The following is a 22,623-nucleotide window of genomic DNA, read 5'->3' as shown; positions in this document are numbered from 1 at the left end:
AAATCCTTCATCATTTCCCTTTGTGCTTTTTTAAAATATGAGATTAAACACAGTTCTGAGCTTGCATTAAAAGTCAGTAAGAATGGGAACTACTTCACAAGATACTTCATTTTCAACATTCCTTAACTGGAGGAAACTAAAGAAAGTCCTCCTTGAATGGAACAGAGATCGCCGTAACAGGTCTTCATGGTAAAGAACTGTAAATGTTCCATAAGGTGCTACAGAGACAGAGAGATGCTCGTCCTTTAAGCATAGCAGCCACCAACCCATTAATAAAATAATGCTAAAGGCAGTCTAAAAGCTAGAAGCAACACTTATTACACCAAAAATGACAGCAGTTGCCAATAAGTCAATGTGAAACTGAACCCTAAAAAAGAAAGGATGAGGGAAAAGAATGTTTCAACAATACCAAAATGCCTCAGGAAATAATATTCTTCTCCCATGGTGTTTGATAAATATTGCCAGTTGGCTGATACTTTCATAACAGGAAAAAGACTAAGCAAAAACACTTTTAAAAACTTTGTAACTAAGTCCAGGCATGGTGGCTCACTCCTGTAATCCTAGCACTTGGGGAGGCTGAGGCAGGTGAATCACTTGAGGTCAGTAGTTCAAGACCAGCCTGGCCGGGCATGGTAGCTCACGCCTGTAATCCAAGCACTTTGGAGGCCAAGGCGGGCGTATCACCTGAGGTCAGGAATTCAAGACCAGTCTGACCAACATGGTGAAACCCTGTCTTTATATAAAAAAAAAAAAAAAGAAAGAAAGAAAAGAAAAAAAAAGACCACCCTGGACAACATGGCGAAACCCTATCTCTAGAAAAAACACACACACACAAAAAAGTAGCCAGGCATGGTAGTGGACGCCTATAATCCCAGCTACTCAGGAAGCTGAGGCAGGAGAATTGTTTGAACCCAGGAGGCAGAGGCTATAGTGAGCCAAGACTGCGCCACTGCACTACAGCCTGGTGACAGAGCAAGACTCCATCTCAAAAAAAAAAAAAAGAAGAAGAAAAAATGTAAAATAAAATAAAAACTTTGTAACTTAGACAAAATGAAAAATCAAGAAAGGGGGAGGATAAGAAAAGTGGTCAGAGTCAAGGACAAAAGACAACCAAATAAAGAAATGATATATCATGAAGTTTCATTTTGATACCTGGGTAATAGATGGTTAGAACCATCAGTTGTTAAGTAACCAGAGTTTGATATCCGACCCTACATACCTATATACAAGACCTGTTTTTTTTTTCTTTTGAGACAGAGTCTCGCTCTATTGTCCAGGCTGCAGTGCCGTGGCGTGATTTCAGGTCACTGCAACCTCCACCTCCTGGGTTCAATCAGTTTTCCTGACTCAGCCTCCTAAGTAGCTGGATAATAGGCGCGTGTGACCACTTTCGGCTAATTTTTGTATTTTTATTAGAGATGGGGTTTCACCATGTTGGTCAGGCTGGTCTCGAACTCCTGACCTTGTGATCCACCCACCTCAGCCTCCCAAAGTGCTGGGATTACAGGTGTGAGCCACTGCGCCTGGCCACAAGGCCTATTCTTAACACACAACACTTTGGAGGTCCTTTATTTAAACAGAAAGCCATGCTAGAGACACATCCATCTAACTATACTGCTATAACATTGTGTTGTATATTCACTGGCAGAAAACCATTCTCTTCTTGACTTACTTTCAAATTATACATAAGCTTATCATAAAATGTTATTATTAAGGAATAAAAATATATTTTAAACTATCAACATCATCAGCTGATGTGAAACAAAAATAAAATTATCTTTTCTCTTAAATTGTAAAAACCTAGAAGAAATTCCCTTGTATAATAATTTTAACCAATCTGTCATAAAATCCATTTGAAATGCCCAAAATAACTAAGACAATTAAAAAAAAAAAGAAACACAAGACAAGAGATTTGCACTATCATGCACAAAGGCCACTGACATTAGAATGTTGTATCAGTGCCGGGATAGAGAGAACAGGAGAAAAGAAAGGGCAGACTAGCTGGGCTCAGTGGCTCAGGCCTGTAATCCCAACACTTTGGGAGGCAAAGGCGGGTGGATTACTTGAGGTCAGGATTACTTGAGAACAGCCTAGCTAACATGGTGAAACCCCGTCTCTACTAAAAATACAAAAATTAGCCAGGCATGGTAGTGTGCACCTGTAATCCCAGCTACTTGGGAGTCTGAGGCAGGAGAATCATTTGAACCTGGGAGGCAGAGGGTGCAGTGAGCCGAGATCATGCCATTGCACTCCAGCCTTGGCGACAGGACGAGACTCTATCTCAGAAAACAAAAACAAAAAAAGAACTTTGTACTCATTAACACAAGAAAACATAGATAAAAACTTTCAATACAGAGCTGTCTGTAGGTGCAAAAAATTAGAAACAAAGTCATGTTCGTCAAAAGGACAACAGATAATGTATAATCATACAGTAGAATATCACATAGCAATTAAAATTAATGACCTAGAGCTACAAACATCAACATGAATAACTCACAAAGAAATGCTGAATGGACCAGATATGGTGGCTCACGCCTGTAATCCCAGTATTTTGGGAGGCCAAGGCAGGCAGATCACCTGAGGTCAGCCTGGCCAACATGGCAAAACCCCATTCCCACTAAAAACTGCAAAACTAGGGCCAGGCGCAGTGGCTCGCGCCTGTAATCCTAGCACTTCGGGAGGCTGAGGCAGGCAAATTACCTGAGGATGGGAGTTCAAGACCAGCCTGATCAGCATGGAGAAACCCTGTCTCTACTAGAAATAAAAAATTAGCATGTAATCCCAGCTGCTCAGGAGGCTGAGGCAGGAGAAACGCTTGAACCCAAGTGGCAGAGGTTGCGGTGAGCCGAGATTGTGCCATTGCACTCCAGCCTGGGCAGTAAGAGCAAAACTCCGTCACACACACACACACAAAAAAGCAAAACTAGCTAGCCATGGTGGTGTGCACCTGTAATCTGGAGGCTAAGGCACAAGAATCACTTGAACCAGGGAGGCGGAGTTTGCAGTTAGCTGAGATCACACCATTGCACTCCAGCCTGGGTGACAGAGTGAGACTCCATCTTAAAAAAAAAGAAACGCTGAATGACAAAAGTTGTGGAATGACAAAAAGACACTACTTATAAGAAGTTTAAAAACATGCAAACAATATATAGTATAATTTTAAGTGCAGTATATGTACTATAAAAGAGAATTTCTATTTGTAGAGTGTTTAACTCTGAAAAGAGAGGAAGAATGGGATCAGGTAGCTGCTAAAAGTACTCAAGTATTTCAACTGCATCTTGAATGTTCCTTTCTTAATAAAAGAATCAAGTATATCAAAATATTAGCACTCGAGATACTTGCCTGGCAGGAATGGGAGTTTATACTTTGTATTTTATGCTGAAAGTATTTCATAGTTTAAAAAACTACAAAATATATTAGAAAAAAAATTGGCTGTTAAGGCTACCATTCTTATTCAAAACCAAAAAACTTTCTTGTTTACAAAGATTTTAATGACCCCATTGTATAAAGGCCTAGTTAAGTAAATATTGTAAATTTGAATGTCTAAAATGAATTTGCATTATTCTTATGCTATCAGTATCTATTTTTATATTGGGATTTTTTTATAAAATTTCGCTGGAGAAAAGGACTGCATGACTGCATTTCACTGGAGAAAGTCCCAAGCTACTTCCTGGTACACAGGAAGTCTTCTAACACAGCAGAAGTCAAAAACACAGCAATACACACATTAAAATGTCACTTGGAAATGTATCCTCTTAAAAGTTCACAATTCAAACTGCTGTGTCAGCAGAGCTTTGTAGAGAAAGAATTTGAGCTCAGCTTTGTGGGACACAAGTATATCTTTAAAGGAAGGGGATACCAAGGTTGAAAAGAGCAAACATTTAGCAATGAATGATAAACAGCACAGAGGCAGAAAATTGGCAAGAAAGATTGCCTGGCTTGAGTAAGGGGAAAAAAGATATGCAAACAAGAATGGAGTTAAGACTTAGAACAGACAAGAACAGATAAGTCACGACCTGGAAACCAATGAAAAAGGAAATGACATCTTCCCTGTTAATACCCACTGTGGCACTGTCCCCCATGTTTCACTTTCCCCTTGGAATTCTATGAGAATGGCTACTCCAGCCAGGCTCCACCTCAAGATCCCTGTACCCGCCTAATACTTGAGTGCCAGTTGGGGAGAAGAGGTAGGATAGAAGGATATTTTCTTTTTTCCCCTCAGAATACATTAAAGAAATCTTATTAAACAAAAAACAAAAAAATAAATCTAGATTTGAGGAATTCCAATAACATGTTTACAGAGCTCTAATGCTACCAAATCTAGCATATCCTTCAGATATTGTAGGTTCTGACTATAAGAAAAGATAGGAATTTGCCTGAGTTCCCTAATTCCTAGCCTTTGGCCTGCTTCCATTTGACAAGTCACATATCATCATCAACTCATGAGTGCCTTCCTAAGACACCTTGACCCACTACAGATTTTCTCAGGGACTGAGAAAAGGATTCCTTCCTCATATGAATGTCAGAAAGACTGCTCATCATCCAGTGAGACTCTTCACCTACCCAAAGAGATTAATCTTTAAAAGCCTTTAATCATAAAATGACCATATCATACACTAGCAAGAGGTGGTTACTTCCTGCTGGGAGAAGTGCTATCAGAGAAGAGGGGAAGGTGGCAGGGCGTGGTGGCTCACGCCAGCAATCCCAGCACTTTAGGAGACCGAGGTGGGCAGATCACTTGAGGCCAGGAGTTGGGAGACCAGTCTGGGGCCAACATGGTGAAACCCCCATCTCTATTAAAAATATAAAAATTAGCTGGGCGTGGTGGTGCACACCTATAGTCCCAGCTGCTCAGGAGGCTGAGGCAGGAGAATCACTTGAACCCAGGAGGCGAGGGTTGCAGTGTGCTGTTGCACCACTGCACTCCAACCTGGGAGACAGATTTGTCTCAAAAAAAAAAGAAAAGGCGGTACGGAGAGGACAGTGTTAACACCTTTACAGAGGAAGATCCTATCTGAAGGTCCTTGTCTTTTCTTCAGGGACTATGACTGTTTTAAATAACGAGAAAATGTAAAGCCTCTTGTATATTCCTAGCACTATATTTATCACACTATATTATAATTCCTATGTCTGTATGTTTCCTCCATTAAATTGAGACTTCCTTGAAGGCCGGAACTCACAGTCCATTTATTCATTTTGTGTCCCTAGATTAACACAATGCTTGACACACAGTAATTATTCAATGTATGTCTGTTGAATGAAGAGCGAACAAAGGAATGACCAAAAAAACAAAAAGTAATAAAACTCTGACAGAATCAAGGGGAACAAGAGAAAAAGACGATGACAATGTAAGGTAACATTCCTGTAGACATCTCAAGCCAAATAATGACTTGCTTTGTCTTAGCAATTTGCAGTGAAAAAGGTTTAAGATATGAAAAACACAATATATAATTTTTCTTCTATGATATATGTGCAAGTCTGATTTTTTCTTCTATGATATTATGTGCAAGTCCAATTTGAGCCCCTCAATATTTCATTCTACTTTTTCTAATTCCATTCTCTTGTCTAGAAGTTTCAGGAGGGCCTCAATTTCATTCTTTCACCCTTAAACTGTGTTTTGGGCACTGAATTCAGTCATGCTTAAGCTAGTATGTAACTACTGGAAGCTCTGGCTTATGCCATTGGCCATAAAACAATCTAGACACAGTGTTTTTGTTGTGTTGTTGTTTGTCTCAACAGCAGTGCCTCCTTTACAACGGTGGGACTAAACTGCGATCCACTAAACCAAGCTGGGGCCTCGGGAGCCAGCAGGGAAAAGTTTAGAAGAACAGAACAGGCAAAGCAACTCTGCCTACTTCTACCAGAGAACTTTTCCATCAGAAAACAATCAACTTCCAAGAAAGATGTACCTTGAAGAAAAGTTCACGGTTTTTAAGTTTTAAAATCCTTTGTCTAATTCTATTTTGCACCTTCTGTTTTATTTCATTAGAACAGAATCAAAGTGTTCACAATAGCAATTATTTAAAAGTACAGGTCTCGCAAAGGTAATATGATTCAAACAAAAGACAAAATGCTGCAATGAGGTGTTTCAAAAGGAAACAGTGAGCCTCAGAGTGATGTTTCCTAGAGTTATGCCAGTCACCTCTATTCATCTGCCAAGAAAAAAGTTGAATAAAATAAGGAACAAACATATTTGAACTATTTACATACCTACATTATTTGACTCAAACATATTTTTTTAAATGACTTAGAGATCACACAACATAACAGAATAGGGCACTTTCTAGAGTCTCCTAATAACCAAATGTTAACTATGAAACAGGTGACTCACTGCTAAGATGTGCAGTATTCTTGTGACTTCAGCAGTATTCAGCCATGTTTCCCTCCCGCCCTGCCCCCCCCCCCCCCATTCCAAGTTCTAAAAAAATCTACCTGGGGTTCTGTTAACTATTGCTACTAAAAACCAAAAAAACAAACCTGTTGTCCCAGCTACTCGGGAAACGGCGGTGGAGGCTGAGACAGGAGGAATTCTAGTCCCACCTGGGCAACACAGTGAGACTCAGACTCTCGAAAATACATACATATATTTCTCAGTTTGCTGTAGTGTTACTCAAATTTCCAAAATAAGTTCGTATATCTCATCTATGTTTTTCTCATTCTATAGTCACTTAGAGACCAGCGCTTTATGACTGCAACAAGTAAAATACTTGTTGTTCTGCAGTGTTTTGAGACTTGAGATTTCCTTTTCATACTCTAAAACAGGACATCTCCTAGCACCTCCGCAATCTTTGCAATCCGGGGACGAAGAGCAACACCTTTACAATTGTAATAAATCTTGAAGCTACCTTATCAGGGATTGAATGCATGAGTAACATAAATAATGGAAAGTAAGCGCTTCCTATACAATGGGGGTGTCTAGGTGTCAAGTGTCTAGTTGGGCTGCTCTAGACGGCAGGGTCTCCACTGCTGCATCACCTTCAAAAAACGATGGGGCAGAGAGGGAGGTAACCAACTGTAGAGCGAGCAGGAAGTTTTCAATCACCAGCTCCACAGTTACTTAACCAATCCTGCCTCCAAGCGAGCCCTAGGCTCTTCCCAAATCCTACGCTTGGAGAGGAAAACGGCCCTTTGAGGGACCCCAAACTCAGACGGCAGGAAGCACTTCCCAGTCCGCTAGCGACACGCCGAGGTTGCCCCTAGAAAAATCCCAACATCGAAGTAGCGGGCGGCACCGCCCCTCCTCTCCCTTCGCTTGGCTTCCCAGTACCCGGAGTCGCTACCGCCCACTTGCTAGCTGGACTAACAGCAGTCCAGGGCCGGGCACACGGCAGTCCAGGGCCGGGCACACGGCAGTCCAGGACCGGACACAGCACTCACCCACGTCTTGCTCGAAGGGGTTGGCAGTGAACAAAGGCATCGCGCTGGCGCCAGAACCCTAGTCGCTGCTGTCTAGCTGAGACTCTGCAACTGCACCCCACTAGGTGACCCGCGGCCGCGGCTTCCTACACCACTCCGTTTCGGCCTCCGTCCCCGCACTTCCGCCACCGCACCTGCCCGGCTCCTGCCTGACAGGCCGGCTCCGAATCTGCCGTTCAACCCCGCGGTCTTGCCCCAACTCTTCTCCGGGGACGAGATCCCTCCGACCACGGGCGTCCTCCCAGCGCCTTTATCGCTGTCCCTGTCCCAGGTTTTTGTAGGGGTCAGGCGGCCGCTACGGCCACCTTTGCAGCGCTAGGACCCCGGCGAGCCTCGGAGCCGGGGACCTAAGGAGCCGGAAATAGACCCGCCTGGAACTGGACGACCCCGGAAGCTGCTGTGCCCGGGGCGGCGCGGCAGGGGGCGCGGTCATCAGTGCTTTTTCGCGTTGGACGACGGGCTCTGAGGGCCACATTCTTGTTACGAATTTAGTTCGTAATTAATCATGTTTAGAGAACAAGGACCCGCGATGCGTTCGCGTTACAGTCCTGTTTCCCTGGAAACGGAGCCGCCGGCGCGGAGGTGGCTTTGAGATTCTACGAAAGACCTGACTGCTCTAGAACGCTTACTGTGTTGCACCCTCCCCGGCGCCCAGTCCAAACCCGGTCGGAATAACCACCCGGGACGGCGGTGGTCAAAGTACGCCTAACTTCTCGCTTTCCATCATGTCCCCTCCATAAAAACACTTCTGGGCCCTGGGAATCCAAAGGCGAAGGAGGCACACTCCCTGCCTTCGACTTGCTCAGAGTTTATAGGGACAGTGCATACCATACACGGCAGTGTATGACGATTCGGTTAGTAGTACGAGTCATAAACTCAAATTCCCATAGGATCCAGCCAGGTACTTAATTGAATGCAAAAGCACAAGCACCCTTCCCACCCACATATTTTCTATTCCTCTTAGAAAACATGTAGTAATTATTATGTTTCCTGTCTCTCCTCATTAAACTCCCCAATGAGTTTTGTTCACTGCTATATCCCCAGGGTCTAAAACATTGTCCCAAGTAATAGATGCTCAGTACTTTTGGAATGAAGCCGTAACTTTCTAACTAAACAGTGCATATCTAAAGGTGTCAACTACTGGTAAATTTTAGCCATTAGTTGAAATGTGGGTCCTACTAGAGTCTGCAATTTTTCAACGATTTTTAAGCGTTGAGAATTACTCCAACATTTTAAATAATGAATTAATCAAAGCCACTTTACAGTCTCTACTATAAAGACCTGATGCTATAAAGAGAGAACTCTTACACATTCAGAAAGATTGTTGCGTTTTATAAAATTGGGGCACAAATAAGAAGGAATCGTGTAGGTGAAGGGGCTGTTTTTTATAGAACGTTGAACCTAAGATACTCAAGATAAATTGGGAGGCTGGGCATGGTGACTCACACCTGTAATCCCAGCACTTTAGGAGGCGGAGGCGGGCATATTGCTTGAGACCACCGACCAGCTTGGCTAACATGGTGAAATCCCATCTCTACTAAAAATACAAAAATTAGCCGGGCGTGGTGGCACAGGCCTGTAATGCCAACTTCTTGGGAGGCTGAGGTATGAGAATCACTTGAGTTTGGGAGGCAGAGATTGCAGTGAGTCAAGATAAGGTAACTGCTCTCCAGCCTGAGTAACAGAGCAAGACTCTGTCTCAAAAAAAAAAAGAGATTTTCTAGATGGATGAAGACTTTTTGTCTAGGGTTAAGACTTAGTGTTAGAATGGAAAACAAGGCTAACTAGGAATAAGAGGAAACAGATTGAGAAGAATTTTTTTTTTTTTGAGGCAGAGTCTCACTCTGTCGCCCAGGCTGGAGTGCAGTGGTGCAATCTCAGCTCACTGCAACCTCTGCCTCCTGGGTTCAAGCCCAGATCGCCCCACTACACTCTAGCCTGGCGACAGAGCAAAACTCTGTCTCGAAAAAAATTATTTTACTTTTATTGTGACAGGGTCTCACTCTTTCACCCAGGCTGGAGTGCAGTGGCACAATCATAGCTCACTGTAACCTTGAAATCCTGGGCTCAGGTGATCTTCTTCCCTTGAAATTGGGAAGTCCCTCAGCTTCCCAAATAGCTGGGACTAAGGTAAGCACTACCACACTCGGCTAATATATATATATATATATATATATGTGTATATATATATATAAAAATAAAATACTATATTATCCTATAAAATACTATATATAGTATCCTATAAAATAGGATATGTATACTATATATATAGTATTTTATGTATACTATATATATTATATATATATATATATAAAATATATATGTATAGTATTTTAGTAAAGATGGGGTTTCACCATGTTGGCCAGGATGGTCTTGGTCTCCTGACTTTGTGCTGCCTGCCTCAGCCTTCCAAAGTGCTGAGATCACAGGCATGAGCCACTGTGCCGGGCCAAGAAGAACTTTAAAAGGCAAGATGGGAAATTTTTATTTTGATTAAGGCACTCAGTATTTAAGGATATTGAGTAGCAGAATAGTATAATTTTAAAAAGTTTTTGGAATATAGTCTGAAATCAGAGTGCATGACATATGTAAACAAGCCAACCTAGTCAGAACAGTTTAGGAGGCTATTTTTTTTTTATTGTTTCTTTTTGAGATGGAATCTTGCTCTGTCGCCCAGGCTGGAGTGCAGTGGCGCGATCTAGGCTCACTGGAACCTCTGCCTCCCGGGTTCAAGCAATTCTTCTGCCTCAGCCTCCCAAGTAGCTGGGACTACAGGTGGGTGCCATCATGCATGGCTAATTTTTTTATATTTTTAGTAGATATGGGGTTTTACCATATTGGCCAGGCTGGTCTCGAACTCTTGACCTCATGATCCACCTGCCTCAACCTTCTAAAGTGCTGGTATTACAGGCGTGAGCCATGGTGCCCAGCCTAGGAGGCTATTGTGACACATGAAACCATAAGAGAAAATGTTTTGGAGAAGCTTGTATTAACAGCAGGAGACTGCCAGGTGTGGTGGCACATGCCTGTAATCCCAGCTACTTGGGAGGCTGAAACAGGAGGATCACTTTGAGCCTAGGAGTTGGAAACCAGCCTAGATAACACAGCAAGACCCCAGTTGCAATTAAAAAAAAAAAAAAAAAAGAGCAGGCCAGGTAAAGAGATTACAGGTGACTCACACCTGTAATCCCAGCACTTTGGGAGGCTAAGGTGGACGAATTGCTTGAGCCCAGGAGTTTGGGACCAGCCTGCACAACATGGCAAAACCCCATCTCTACAAAAAATACAAAAATTACCTAGGCGTGGTGGTACGTACCCAGCTACTTGGGAGGCTGAGGTAAGAAGATCACCTGAGCCCAGGATTTCAAGGTTACAGTGAGCTATGATTGTGCCACTGCACTCCAGCCTGGGTGAAAGAGTGAGACCCTGTCACAAAAAAAGTAAAATAATTTTTTTCGAGACAGAGTTTTGCTCTGTCGCCAGGCTAGAGTGTAGTGGGGCGATCTGGGCTCACTGCAGCCTCCGACCCTGGTTCAAGCAATTCTCCTGCGTCAGCCTCCCAAGTAGCTGGGACTACAGGCATGCGCCACTGCACCCAGCTAATTTTTGTATTTTTAGTAGAAATGGGATTTCACCATGTTGGCCAGGATGGTCTCAATCTCCTGACCTTGGCCTCCTAAAGTGTTGGGATTACAGGTGTAAGCCACCTTGCCCAGCCAAAATAGTATTTTCAAAAGAGCAGAAAGCTGAGGATTTGGCTTTGGAAAGCATTCATTTAAAAAAAAAAATTATTTTTATTTTGAGGTGAAGTTTCGCTCTTGTTGCCCAGGCTGGAGTGCGATGGTGTGATCTTGGCTCACTGCAACCTTCACCTCCTAGGTTTAAGCGATTCTCCTACCTCAGCCTCCTGAGTAGCTGGGATTACAGGCATGCACCACCATGCCCAGCTAATTTTTGTATTTTTAGTAGAGATGGGGTTTCTCCATGTTGGTCAGGCTGGTCTTGAACTCCCAACCTCAAGTGATCGCCTGCCTCAGCCTCCCAAAGTGCTGGAATTACAGACGTGAGCCAGCACGCCCGGTCTATTTTTATTTATTTTTATTTTTTTAAGTGAGAGCAATTTATTAAGAAAGTTAAGGAATAAAAGAATGGCTACTCCATAGGCGGAGCAGCCCTAAGGACTTCTGGTTTTCTATTTTATGGTTATTTCTTAATTATATGCTAAACTAGGGGTGGATTATTCATGAGTTTTCTGGGAAAGGGGTTGGCAGTTCTGGGAAGTAAGGGTTCCTCCCCTTTTTAGACCATATAGGGTATATTTTTATTTTTATTTTTGAGACAAGTTCTTGTTCTGTCACCCAGGCTGGAGTGCAGTGGTGCCATCTCAGCTCACAGCAACATCTGCCTCCCGAGTTCAAGCGATTCTCCTCCTTAGCTTCCCAAGTATCTGGGACTACAGGCGCGTGACACCACACCTGGCTAATTTTTGTATTTTTAGTAGAGATGGGTTTTCACCATGTTGGCCAGGCTGGTCTCAAACTCCTGACCTCAAAGTAATCTGCCCACCTCAACCTCCCAAAGTGCTGGGATTACAGGTGTGAGCCACCATGCCCAGACACCTTCATGTTTTAAAAAGACTCTTTTAGTTCCTCCTCTTTAATGGCAAGTATACTCAAGGATCTATAGGTATTTTTTTTCTATGTATGTACTCAGTTCCTCAGTGAGTTCCTCTAATTAACAAAGTTTTTTTTTGTTTTTATTTTTAAAAAATCATTTGTAATTTACAAAGCTTTTAATAGTCACCAGGACCCAGACCCTGTGTTAGAAACAAGAGGATACGAAGATTGTTCACTGTTGCTTCATCTTAGGAAGTAATTGGGCAATTAAAAGATATTCCAATTGCAGCCTACAAATTCTGGTGTGCAAAGAATTTGAAACCCAGTTTAAAAAAAAAAAACCAAGCTGGAGGCTTGGTGGCATGCACCTGCAGTACCAGCTACTTTGGAGGCTGAGGCGGAAGGATTGCCTGAGCTAGGGTGTTCAAAGCTTCAGTGAGCCGTGATCATGTCACTGCACCCCAGGCTGGATGACAGAGGGAGACCCTGTCTCAAAAAGAAGCAAACAAACAAAAAAAGAAGAAAAAGAAAATATTTTATTTACGTTTCTTTTTCTTTTCTTTTCTTTTCTTTTCTTTTTTTTTTTTTTTGCGACAAGGTCTCTCTCTGTCACCTGGGCTGGAGTGCAGTGGTACAGTTATACCTCACTGCAGCCTCAAGCTCCTGGGCTCAAGCAGTCTTCCTGCCTCAGCCTCCAAAGTAATTGGGACTACAGGTATGCACCACTGAGTCTAACTCATTTTCTTTTGTAAAGACAGGGTCTCACTATGTTGCCCAGGCAGTTTACCTTTATTCCTTCTCTAGTGCTCTTCATTTTTAAAATGTAGATCCCAGTTTCTTACCTGCATCATTTTCTTTCTCTTTTAGGAACTTTTAACATTCCTTGCAAGGCAAATCTACTGGTGACAAATTCCCTCAAATTTTGTTTGCCTGGAAAAGTTTTTCTACCTCACTATTGAAGGGTAATTTAATTGGATACAGAATTCTAGGTGAGTGGTTTTTTTCTTTCAATACTTTAAATATTTCTGTTTTCTTTCCTTTTGCTTGCACAATTCTGAAGAGAAGTCTAATGTAATTCTTATCTTTACCCCTCTATAGGCTAGATGTGTTCGGTTTTTTTCCTCCTTTTTGCTTCTTTCAAAATTTTCTGTCTTCATTTTTCTACAGATTGAACCTGATTCTGATTAGGTGCAGATTTTTTGGTATTTATATTGCTTACTGTACTCTGAGCTTCCTGGATCTGTGGTTTTGTATCCAGCATTAATTTGGGGGAATTCTCAGTTATTATTGCTTCAAATTTTCTGCCTTTCTTCTCCCTCTGGTATTTCTGTTATGTATATGTTACATCTTTTGTAATTCTCCTACCATTTTTGGATATCTGATTTTTTAATTCTTTTTTTCTCTTTGCATTTCAGTTTTAGAAGTTTCTCTTTTTTTTTTTTTCAGTTTTATAAGTTTTTATTGGCATTTCTTCAAAGTTAGATTCTTTGTCTCTGAAGGTTATTGATGGAGCCCATCAAAGACAGTCTTTCTTTCTGTTAGTATTTTTTATTTCTAGCATTTCTTTTTTTTTTTTTTTTTGAGACGGAGTTTCGCTCTTGTTACCCAGGCTGGAGTGCAATGGCGTGATCTCGGCTCACTGCAACCTCCGCCTCCTGGGTTCAGGCAATTCTCCTGCCTCAGCCTCCTGAGTAGCTGGGATTACAGGCATGTGCCACCATGCCCAGCTAATTTTTTGTATTTTTAGTAGAGACGGAGTTTCACCATGTTGACCAGGATGGTCTCGATCTCTTGATCTTGTGATCCACCCGCCTCAGCCTCCCAAAGTGCTGGGATTACAGGCATGAGCCACCGCACCCGGCGTCTAGCATTTCTTTTTGATTCTTTCTTAGAGTTTCTGTCATTCTACTTATACTACCCATCTGTTCTTACATAATATTGACTTTTTCCATTACAGCACTTAACATATCAATCATGGTTAATTTAAATTCCTGGTATGATAATTCTGTTATATGTATTCTCATAGCATTCCTGCCATATCTAATTCTAATTCTAATTCTAATTCTAATTCTAATTCTAATTCTAATTCTAATTCTAATTCTCATGTTTGCTTTGTCTTTTCAAACTATGTTTTTTGTCTTTCAGTAGGTGTTGTCATTTTTTTTGGTGAAAGCTGGACAATATTTACTGGGTAAAAGGAACTGAAGTAAACAGGCCTCTAGTATCTGGCTAGGGGTTAGGCTGTGTTTACTGCTTGTTGTAGCATTAAGTGTCAAAGGCTGATTTCCTTGTTTTTGTCTCCTCTATTGTCTTTGGGTTCCTGAGACTTACTATCTGAGAGTAGGTCTCAATCTTTTAGTGAGCCTATGCCTCTGCTATGAACTACACAAGTGCTTTCTGACCATGTATGGTGCCTCATGCCTGTAATCCCAGCACTTTGGGAGGCTGAAGCAGGAGGATCACTTGAGCTCGAGAGTTCAAGACCAGCCTGTGTAACATAGCAAGACCCTGTCTCTATAAGAAATTTAAAAAAAGAAGCTGGGTATGGTGTGCATGCTTGCAATCCTAGCTACTTGGGAAGCTGAGGTGTGTTGATTGCTTTAACCAGGGAGATCAGGACTGCAGTAAGCCATGATCATACCACCTACACTCCAGCCTGAGTGACAGAGTGAGACCCTATCTAAAATAAAACAACCATCACAACAAGAAATACACAAGTGCTTTCTGCCCCTTTCCCCCTACCTACCTCCCCATCCCCAGTCCCCAGTTTCGGTGAGACAGGAAGGCTTAGGGGAAGCTGGAGTTGAGCATTTCCCTTCCACCAGGTAGATTAGGCTCTGGTAAAACCCTAATTGATTAGGCTCAGGTCAAATAGTTTCTCTTGAGGATGGACTTTAAGAACATAATTCTGTGGCATAATTCAAAATACTTCCTTTTCCTCTCCCCCTTCCAGAAACACACAGTGATTTCTCTCACTGTGAACCAGATTGAGCGCCTGGAGGTAAAACTCACAAAAGTTTGGGGACCTCCAATAACTAGGCCCCCTGGAGTTTTTAACTCTCAGACTTGTCTACACCGAACTTTCAGCAATTTGTCAATGGCTGTTCAGGATTTCCTACCCCAGCTCCTGGTCCCCAAGGACGTTTCTGCTCGTAGGTTTCCTCCAATAAGTTGAGATTCTCTGTATCTATCTGTTGCTTCAATGGTTAAATGTGGGCTCTGAATGAAGAGACCCCCTAAACAGGCTTTGTGTGAGCAACATGGCTGTTTTTTCACCTGGGTGTGGGCAGGCTGAGTCTAAAAAGAAAGTCAGCAGAGGGTGGAGGGATAGGAGTTGGTTTTATAGGTTTGGGGTGGGCAGTGGAAAGTTACCAAAGTTACAGTTCAAGGTGGTTTTTGCAAACTGGGAGGGAGTTGTAAGATCTGGAGTCATGAGGTTGACCAAGGTGGGTTACAAAGTCCAATTGCCTTATCGATTGAGGCAGGAATAAGGAACAATAGAGGAATGTCTCGAAGTTAATTATGCACCACAGGGGTTGATCATTTCTTCTCCTTTTGTGGTTTTCCAGTCACTTAAGACTTTCTAGTTCCAGGAACTCATCTGGAGTGTACATGCAGGTCACAGAGGTTACCATGCCATCCATGGTGCGATCGGTCGGCCTAAAAGACCTTACATTCTTGTCTGTTTATATTAGTAATAAAAAGGAAAAAGAAATGAAGAGTGGAGGGCAGTGGAATATTAGGAAGGCCAGCACAAAGGGGTGATGGGGTGATGTTTCTCAGGGCTTCTTCAGGTGAGATTGGGGTGGCGTGGAAGCCTAAAAATGGGAAAGAATTTATACTGCTGGGAGATCTCAGGGCAAGGGGTGATATTGTGGGGTCATAAGAAGGAGGATTTGTCATATTGACTGATTGGTTATTGCTCGTATACGATTTTGTAGGAATTGAGAGATTAATCGGAAAACACAGGGTCCAAATAAGAGAAGGAGAAAGACAGCTATCAGAGGACTAAGGATTGGAAGAAGCCATGACGCCCAGTTAGAGAATGTCCAGCCAGTCCAGCCAGGTCCAGAATAACCATTTGCCTGATTAGCGAGCTTTTGGGCTCTTTCTTTAATTTATTGATGGCATCATATGAGGCCAGACTAGTTTACATAAAAACAACATTCTTCATTTAGGAATAGGCAAAGACCTCCTTTTTCAGCAGTCAGTAAATCAAGACCTCTGCAGTTTTGGAGGACAACTGCAGCTAGGGAATTTACTTGAGTTTGAAGAAGGGGTTGTGGTTAAATTAATTCTGCAATGCTAGCAGAGAAATCATTAGAGAGGCCATGGAAGTGACAATTGAAGTGGTAAGACCTACTATGCCTATGCTGAGTGCAGTAGTAATTCCTAACCCTACAAGTAAGGGGATCAATGGAATGACCCGCTTATGTCATGTTAGGACCATAAGGGGAACAGGGAGGCTTTCGTCTCTGTTGGCAAACTGAATTTTCAGAATAAGGAAAACTAGGGTACAAGTGCCTGTCCAGTTGGTAGGAAGGCAGATGTAAGAAAAAGAACCACAGAGGAAAAAAGTCCTTGGCTTAGACAGAACTGGAAGTGTAAACTGTAAAGATGAGGAAGTTCTCTGAGGGGGCTGGGGCTTTGGATCCAAATGCCAAGGGAACCAGCAAGGTGTGTAGTGGGGTTTGTTAGGGCAACTATGTGGAGGGAGAGCTTTTGTTTTCATGGTGTATGACGAAGCATGTGGTCTCTATGAGTAACCACTCACTTTCATTAACAAGATCGGGTATGAGCAGAGAAAGGGAGCGAGATTAAGAGTGAGTAAAGGCTGGGTTGAAGTCAGGACCGAGAGCAATGGTTACTGTGGGGATTTTAACGAATAGTGAATAGAGTTGGAGGTGAGGGCAGAAAATATGTGTGTAAGGTGTGAAGAGGAAATTAAACTTTGGATGTTGTGGGAGCTCTAGAAGGTAAGTGGGGCATAGTCTGTGATTTTGAGGGATTCTAAGAATAACAGGGTGGCAGCTGCTGCTGCGTGTAGACATGAGGGCCAGCCCAGGTTTGTGAGGTTAAGTTGTTTGGATAAAAAGGTTACAGGTCATGCGCCTGGCTCCTGTGTAAGAATTCCAATGGCACAGCCTTTTATTTCTGCTGTGAAGAGAGAGAAGGGTTGAGAGGAATTGGAGAGTGCTAAAGTAGGAGCAGTCTCTAAGGACTTTTTTTAGAGAATGGAAGGAAGAATGGGGTAAGGATTTTTGGCCTATGGGGTCAACTAAGCTTCCTTTTGTAAGTTTATAAAGTGGTTTGGTTAGCAGGGCAAAACCTGGTATCTAAAGGTGAAAGTATCCTACAACGCCTAGGAAGGAGAGAAGCTGACGTTCAGTGGATGGGGCTGGGGTTTGGGAAATTAACTGGATACAATTGGTAGGGAGAGTGCATGTATGCTGGCAAAGGATTATAACAGATGGGGAAGAAATTTGGGCTTTAGGAAAAAGTGTTTTTGAGGTCAAGAACAGAATAGTGAGCTGTGGAAAGGGGTATGAAAGATAGGAGAGTATGGGTTTGGTACAACTGAGTGAATGGGAAGTACAATCTGATTGGTGAGGTGGAGGTCTTGGACTAGTCTGCAGAATTTGTCTGGTTTTTGGACAGGTAGGATAGGGGAATTGTAAGAAGAGTTAGTGGGAACTAAAAGGCCACCGTTGTAATAAGTGAGTTATAACAGGCTTTGGGCTTTTTAAGGCTTGTGCTAGGATGGAGTACTGGTGCTGGGCGGAATAAGGGTGGTTTGGTTTTAAGTGCATGACGAGGGGTGAGTGACTTGTAGCAAGGGATGGGGAGGTGGTGTCCCACACCCTAGGGTTAAGGTAGGGGGACATACGGGGAGCTATTGAGGGAGGTACGGGTTCAGTGAGGAGGGCGACAGTGAGGTGTGGCTGTAGTCCAGGAATAGTTAAAGAGGCAGACAATTTTACTAGGATATCTCAGCCTAACAGGGGAACTGGACAAGTGGGGATGATTAGGAAAGAATGTGGAAAGGAGTGCTGGCCTAATTGACACCAGACTTGGGGAGTTTTGAGAGGCCTGGAGGCCTTGCCGTCAGTTCCTACAACAGTTACGGAGGCCAAGGAGACATGTCCTTGAAAATAAGGCAGTGTGGAGTGGGTGGCCCCCGTGTTGGTTAAGAAGGGGATGGACTTACCCTACACCATAAGACTTACCCGAAGCTTGGCATCTGTGATGGTCCAGGGGACTTCCGAGGTGTTCGGGCACCTTCAGTCTTTAACCTCCCAGCTGCAGCAACATGAGTCGGACAGTCCGACTTTCAGTGGGGGCCCCGCACAGATGGGGCAGAGCTTAGGAGGAATCCCAGGCTGCGGGCATTCCTTGGCCCAGTGGCCAGGTTCTGACACTTAAGGCAAGGTCTGGGAAGGGCAGCTGGATGCTGCAGTCTGGGCACTTTGAAGTCTTCGTGAGCCAGTGGTGTGGCTGGGGTTTGTCTTAGCGGAGGCAAGCGTTTGTAATTCTGAGATGCACTGCTGCCGGGCAGCTTCTTCCCTATTATATTGAACACCTTGAAGGCGAAGTGGATTAATTCCTGTTGTGGGGGTTGAGGGCCAGATTTTAATTTCTGTAGCTTTTTTAATGTCAGGGGCTGATCGGGTGATAAAATGCATATTAAGCATTCTTCAGGGTACCTCGAGGTTAGAAGTAAGGATGACATTTAAGTCACTCCAGGTGAGATTATAGGACTGGGTTAAGTATTGGAACTCTTGTATATATTTAGTAGGATCTGATGAGAAGGAACCTAACCATTGGCCGACTTGGGAAAGGCTGGATAAAGAGAAAGGAACATGCACCCTAACTATGCCTTTGGCTCCAGCCACCTCTCAAAGGGGGAATTGTTGGGCAGGGGCAGGGGTGGAGGAGTTAGCCATGGAACTAAACTGTAAGCCGGCCCGAGTGTGAGGTGGGGAGGTGACAGGAGGGGCATAAGGAGGTGGGTTGTGGGCAGAGGAAGAGGGAGGCTCTGGGAGGGGGTTAGGGTCTGGATTAGGGCCTGGTTTGGACAGACAGGGAGGAATTGGAAGCGTCGATGGACAAGGAGGATTCTGAGTTATTGGTGGAGGCAGGAGGGGCAATCAGAAGGGAGAGAAAGAAAATTTGGGACGGGTTGCATTGAGAGCCAGGATGGGTAGGAGATTGGAGTGTAAAAAAGTCCTTGGATGGTCAAGAGATCGAGACCATCCTGGTCAACATGGTGAAACCCCGTCTCTACTAAAAAAAATACAAAAAATTAGCTGGGCATGGTGGCGCGTGCCTGTAATCCTAGCTACTCAGGAGGCTGAGACAGGAGAATTGCCTGAACCCAGGAGGCGGAGGTTGCGGTGAGCCGAGATCGTGCCATTGCACTCCAGCCTGGGTAACAAGAGCGAAACTCCGTCTCCAAAAAAAAAAAAAAAAAAAAAAAAAAAGTCCTTGGATGTCAGGCACCTCAGACCATTTGCCCATTAATTGACAAAAATTGCCTATGTCTTGCAGAATGGAAAAATTGAAAGTGCCATTTTCTGGCCCTTTGGAGCCATAGTCTAATTTGTATTGAGGCCAGGCCATGTTACAGAAAAAAATGAGATGTTTAGGTTTCAGATCGGGTGACAGTTGATGAGGTTTTAGGTTTTTTTAGGATGCAGCTGGAGGTGAAGACAGAGGAATAGAGGGCGGAATATTGACGGTAGCGAAGGAGCTAAGTTTAAGGAAAGGAGTAGAGGGGAGACAAGGAGAAGGAGCGAGCAGCTACCAGGCTTCTCGGTAGGCGTTCCTGACTGAGTCCTGGGCTGTAACCTGGGTGAGTGATCAAGGCAGGCGTCCCCGCGATTGACCAGACACCGAGGGAAGACTGTCTTCCCGAGTCCATGACCAACATTGGAGTTTTTGAGAGACTTGTCTCCTCTGTCTCTACACGGATAAAGAGTGTCTCCTTTGTCTTCTGCTTAGAAGGAGAAAGATTTAAAGGAAAAGAGAGAGAGAGGGAAAGACTTGTCTACTTTCTCTACCTAGAAGGAGAAGAATTTAAAGGAAAAGAGAGAGAAAGAGCGAGAGACTTGTCTCCTTTCTTTTTTTTTTTTTTGAGATGGAGTTTCGCTCTTGTTACCCAGGCTGGAGTGCAATGGCGCGATCTCGGCTCACCGCAACCTCCGCCTCCTGGGTTCAGGCAATTCTCCTGCCTCAGCCTCCTGAGTAGCTGGGATTACAGGCACGCACCACCGTGCCCAGCTAATTTTTTGTATTTTTAGTAGAGACGGGGTTTCACCATGTTGACCAGGATGGTCTCGATCTCTTGACCTCGTGATCTGCCCCCCTCGGCCTCCCAAAGTGCTGGGATTACAGGCATGAGCCACCGCTCCTGGCTCTTGTCTCCTTTTTTAAAGGAAAAGCGAGAGAAAGAGGGAGACACTTGTTTCCTTTTCTCTAAAGGAAAAGAGAGAGAAAGAGGGGGAGACTTCTCTCCCTCTGTCTCTACATGGATAGAGTGTCTCCTTTGTCTTCTACTTAGAGGGAGAAAGATTTAAAGGCAGAAAGAGAGAGAGAGATGTTTCCTTTTCTCTACATAGAAGGAGAAGGATTTAAAGGAAAAGAGAGAAAGAGGGAGAGACTTGTCTCCTTTTTCTAAAGGAAAAAGAGAAAGAGAGAGACACTTGTCTCCTTTTCTTTCTTTTATTTTTTTGAGATGCATTCTTGCTCTGTTGCCAGGCTGGAGTGCAGTGGCGAAATCTCGGCTCACTGCAACCTCTGCCTCCTGGGTTCAAGCGATTCTTCTACCTCAGCCTCCCCAGTAGCTGGGACTACAGGCGTGTGCTACCATGCCTGGCTAATTTTTGTATTTTTTTAGTAGAGACAGAATTTCACCATGTTGGCCAGGATGATCTCAAATCTCTTGACCTCATGATCCACCCACCTTGGCCTCCCAAAGTACTGGGATTACAGGTGTTAGCCACCATACCCGGCCTGTCTCCTTTTCTCTAAAGGAAAAGAGAGAGAAAGAGGGAGAGACTTGTCTCCTTTTTCTAAAGGAAAAGAGAGAGGAAGAAAGAGAGAGACTTGTCTCCTTTTCTCTAAAGGAAAAGAGTAAGGAAGAGACTGCTTACTTGATCTGAAGGTGGCGAGAGAGCTGTTTGGCACACTAAGTGCAAGCTGCTTTTCTGGTCTGATGTGCTGAGGTCTCAGGTGGGTCTCTTTCCAGAGGGACAGTGGAGACAGGGGACTGGTCTTCCCAAAGGAGTACCCCATCCTGGGTTTCAGCACCACATGTTAAAACACGTGCTCTGAATGAAAAGACCCCCTAAACAGGCTTTGTGTGAGCAACACAGCTGTTTATTCACTCAGGTGAGGGTGGGCTGAGTCCGAGAAGAGAGTCAGTGGAGGGTGGAGGGGTAGGAGTTGGTTTTATAGGTTTGGGGTAGGCAGTGGAAAGTTACAGAAGTTACAGTTCAGGGTGGTTTTTGCAAACTGGGAGGGGGTCGTAGGGTCTGGAGTCAAGAGGTTGACCAAGGTGGGTTACAAAGTCCAATTGCCTTATCAGTTGAGGTGGGAATAAGGAACAATAGAACAATGTCTGAGAGTTAATTAGGCACCACAGGGGTTGATAATTTATTTTCCTTTTATGGTTTTCCAGTTACTTCAGACTGTCTAGTTCCAGAAACTCATCTGGAGTGCATGTGCAGGTTACAGAGATTACCATGCTGTCCATGGCGCAGTCAGTCAGCCTAAGAGACCTTACACCAATTTTGAGGGCAGTAGTTTGACCTCAGTTCTCTAATGGATCTAAGAAGAGTTGTTAATTTTTACTTTGTTCAGTTGTTTTTCTTGTGTGGATAGGAGTGGTGACTTCTAAGCTTCCATATCTGACTAGAACCCAGAAATCAAATCAGCTCCCTTTTTTCTATCTCTCTCTGTCTCTTTTTTTTTTTTTAGACAGGGTCTCACTCTGTCACCCAGGCTGGAGTGCAGTGGCACAATCTCAGCCCGCCGCAACCTCAACCTCCCGAGTTCAAGAGATCCTCCCAGTTCAGCCTCCTGAGTAGATGGGACTACAGGCATGTGCACCATGCCCAGCTAATTAGTGTGTGTGTGTTTCTTTGTTTTTGTTTTTTGGTAGTTTTGAGAAAGAGTCTCACTCTGTTGCCCAGGCTGTAGTGCAGTGGCACTATCTTGGCTCACTGCAACTTCTGCCTCCCTGGCTCAAGTGATCCTCCTGCTTCAGCCTCCCAAATAGCTAGGACTATAGGCATTTGCCACCATGCCCAGCTAATTTTTGTATTTTTAGTAGAGATGGGGTTTCACCATGGTGACCAGGCTGGTCTCAAGCTCCTGACCTCAGATGATCCACCCGCCTCAGCCTCTCAAAGTGCTGAGATTACAGGTGTGAGCCACCATTCCTGGCCTAATTTTTGTGTTTTTTGTAGACAGGGTCTTGCCATGTTGCCCAGGCTGGTCTCAAACTCCTAGGCTCAAGTGATCCACCCCAACTCTTGGCCTCCCAAAATGCTAGGATTACAGGCATGCACTACCACACCCAGCTCTTTCT

General features: G+C 43.8%; 1 protein-coding gene across 1 annotated transcript in view; it reads right to left on the bottom strand.

Annotated features, from left to right (window-relative positions):
- STAM2 (signal transducing adaptor molecule 2) overlaps positions 1-7,587 on the bottom strand; it is a 51,708-nt gene extending 44,121 nt beyond the window's left edge. Inside the window, exon 1 of the mRNA XM_012457059.3 lies at positions 7,378-7,587. Within this exon, the coding sequence (XP_012312482.1) occupies positions 7,378-7,417 (40 nt within the window). The 5' untranslated portion in view covers positions 7,418-7,587. The remainder of the gene's footprint in view (positions 1-7,377) is intronic.
- Positions 7,588-22,623: the final 15,036 nt, after the last annotated feature.

The sequence above is a fragment of the Aotus nancymaae genome, unplaced genomic scaffold (assembly GCF_030222135.1).
Source record: "Aotus nancymaae isolate 86718 unplaced genomic scaffold, 86718_ANA_hifiasm-v0.15.2.pri h1tg000029l, whole genome shotgun sequence".
Classification (NCBI taxonomy): domain Eukaryota; kingdom Metazoa; phylum Chordata; class Mammalia; order Primates; family Aotidae; genus Aotus; species Aotus nancymaae.
This window is presented reverse-complemented; position numbering and strand designations above follow the sequence as displayed.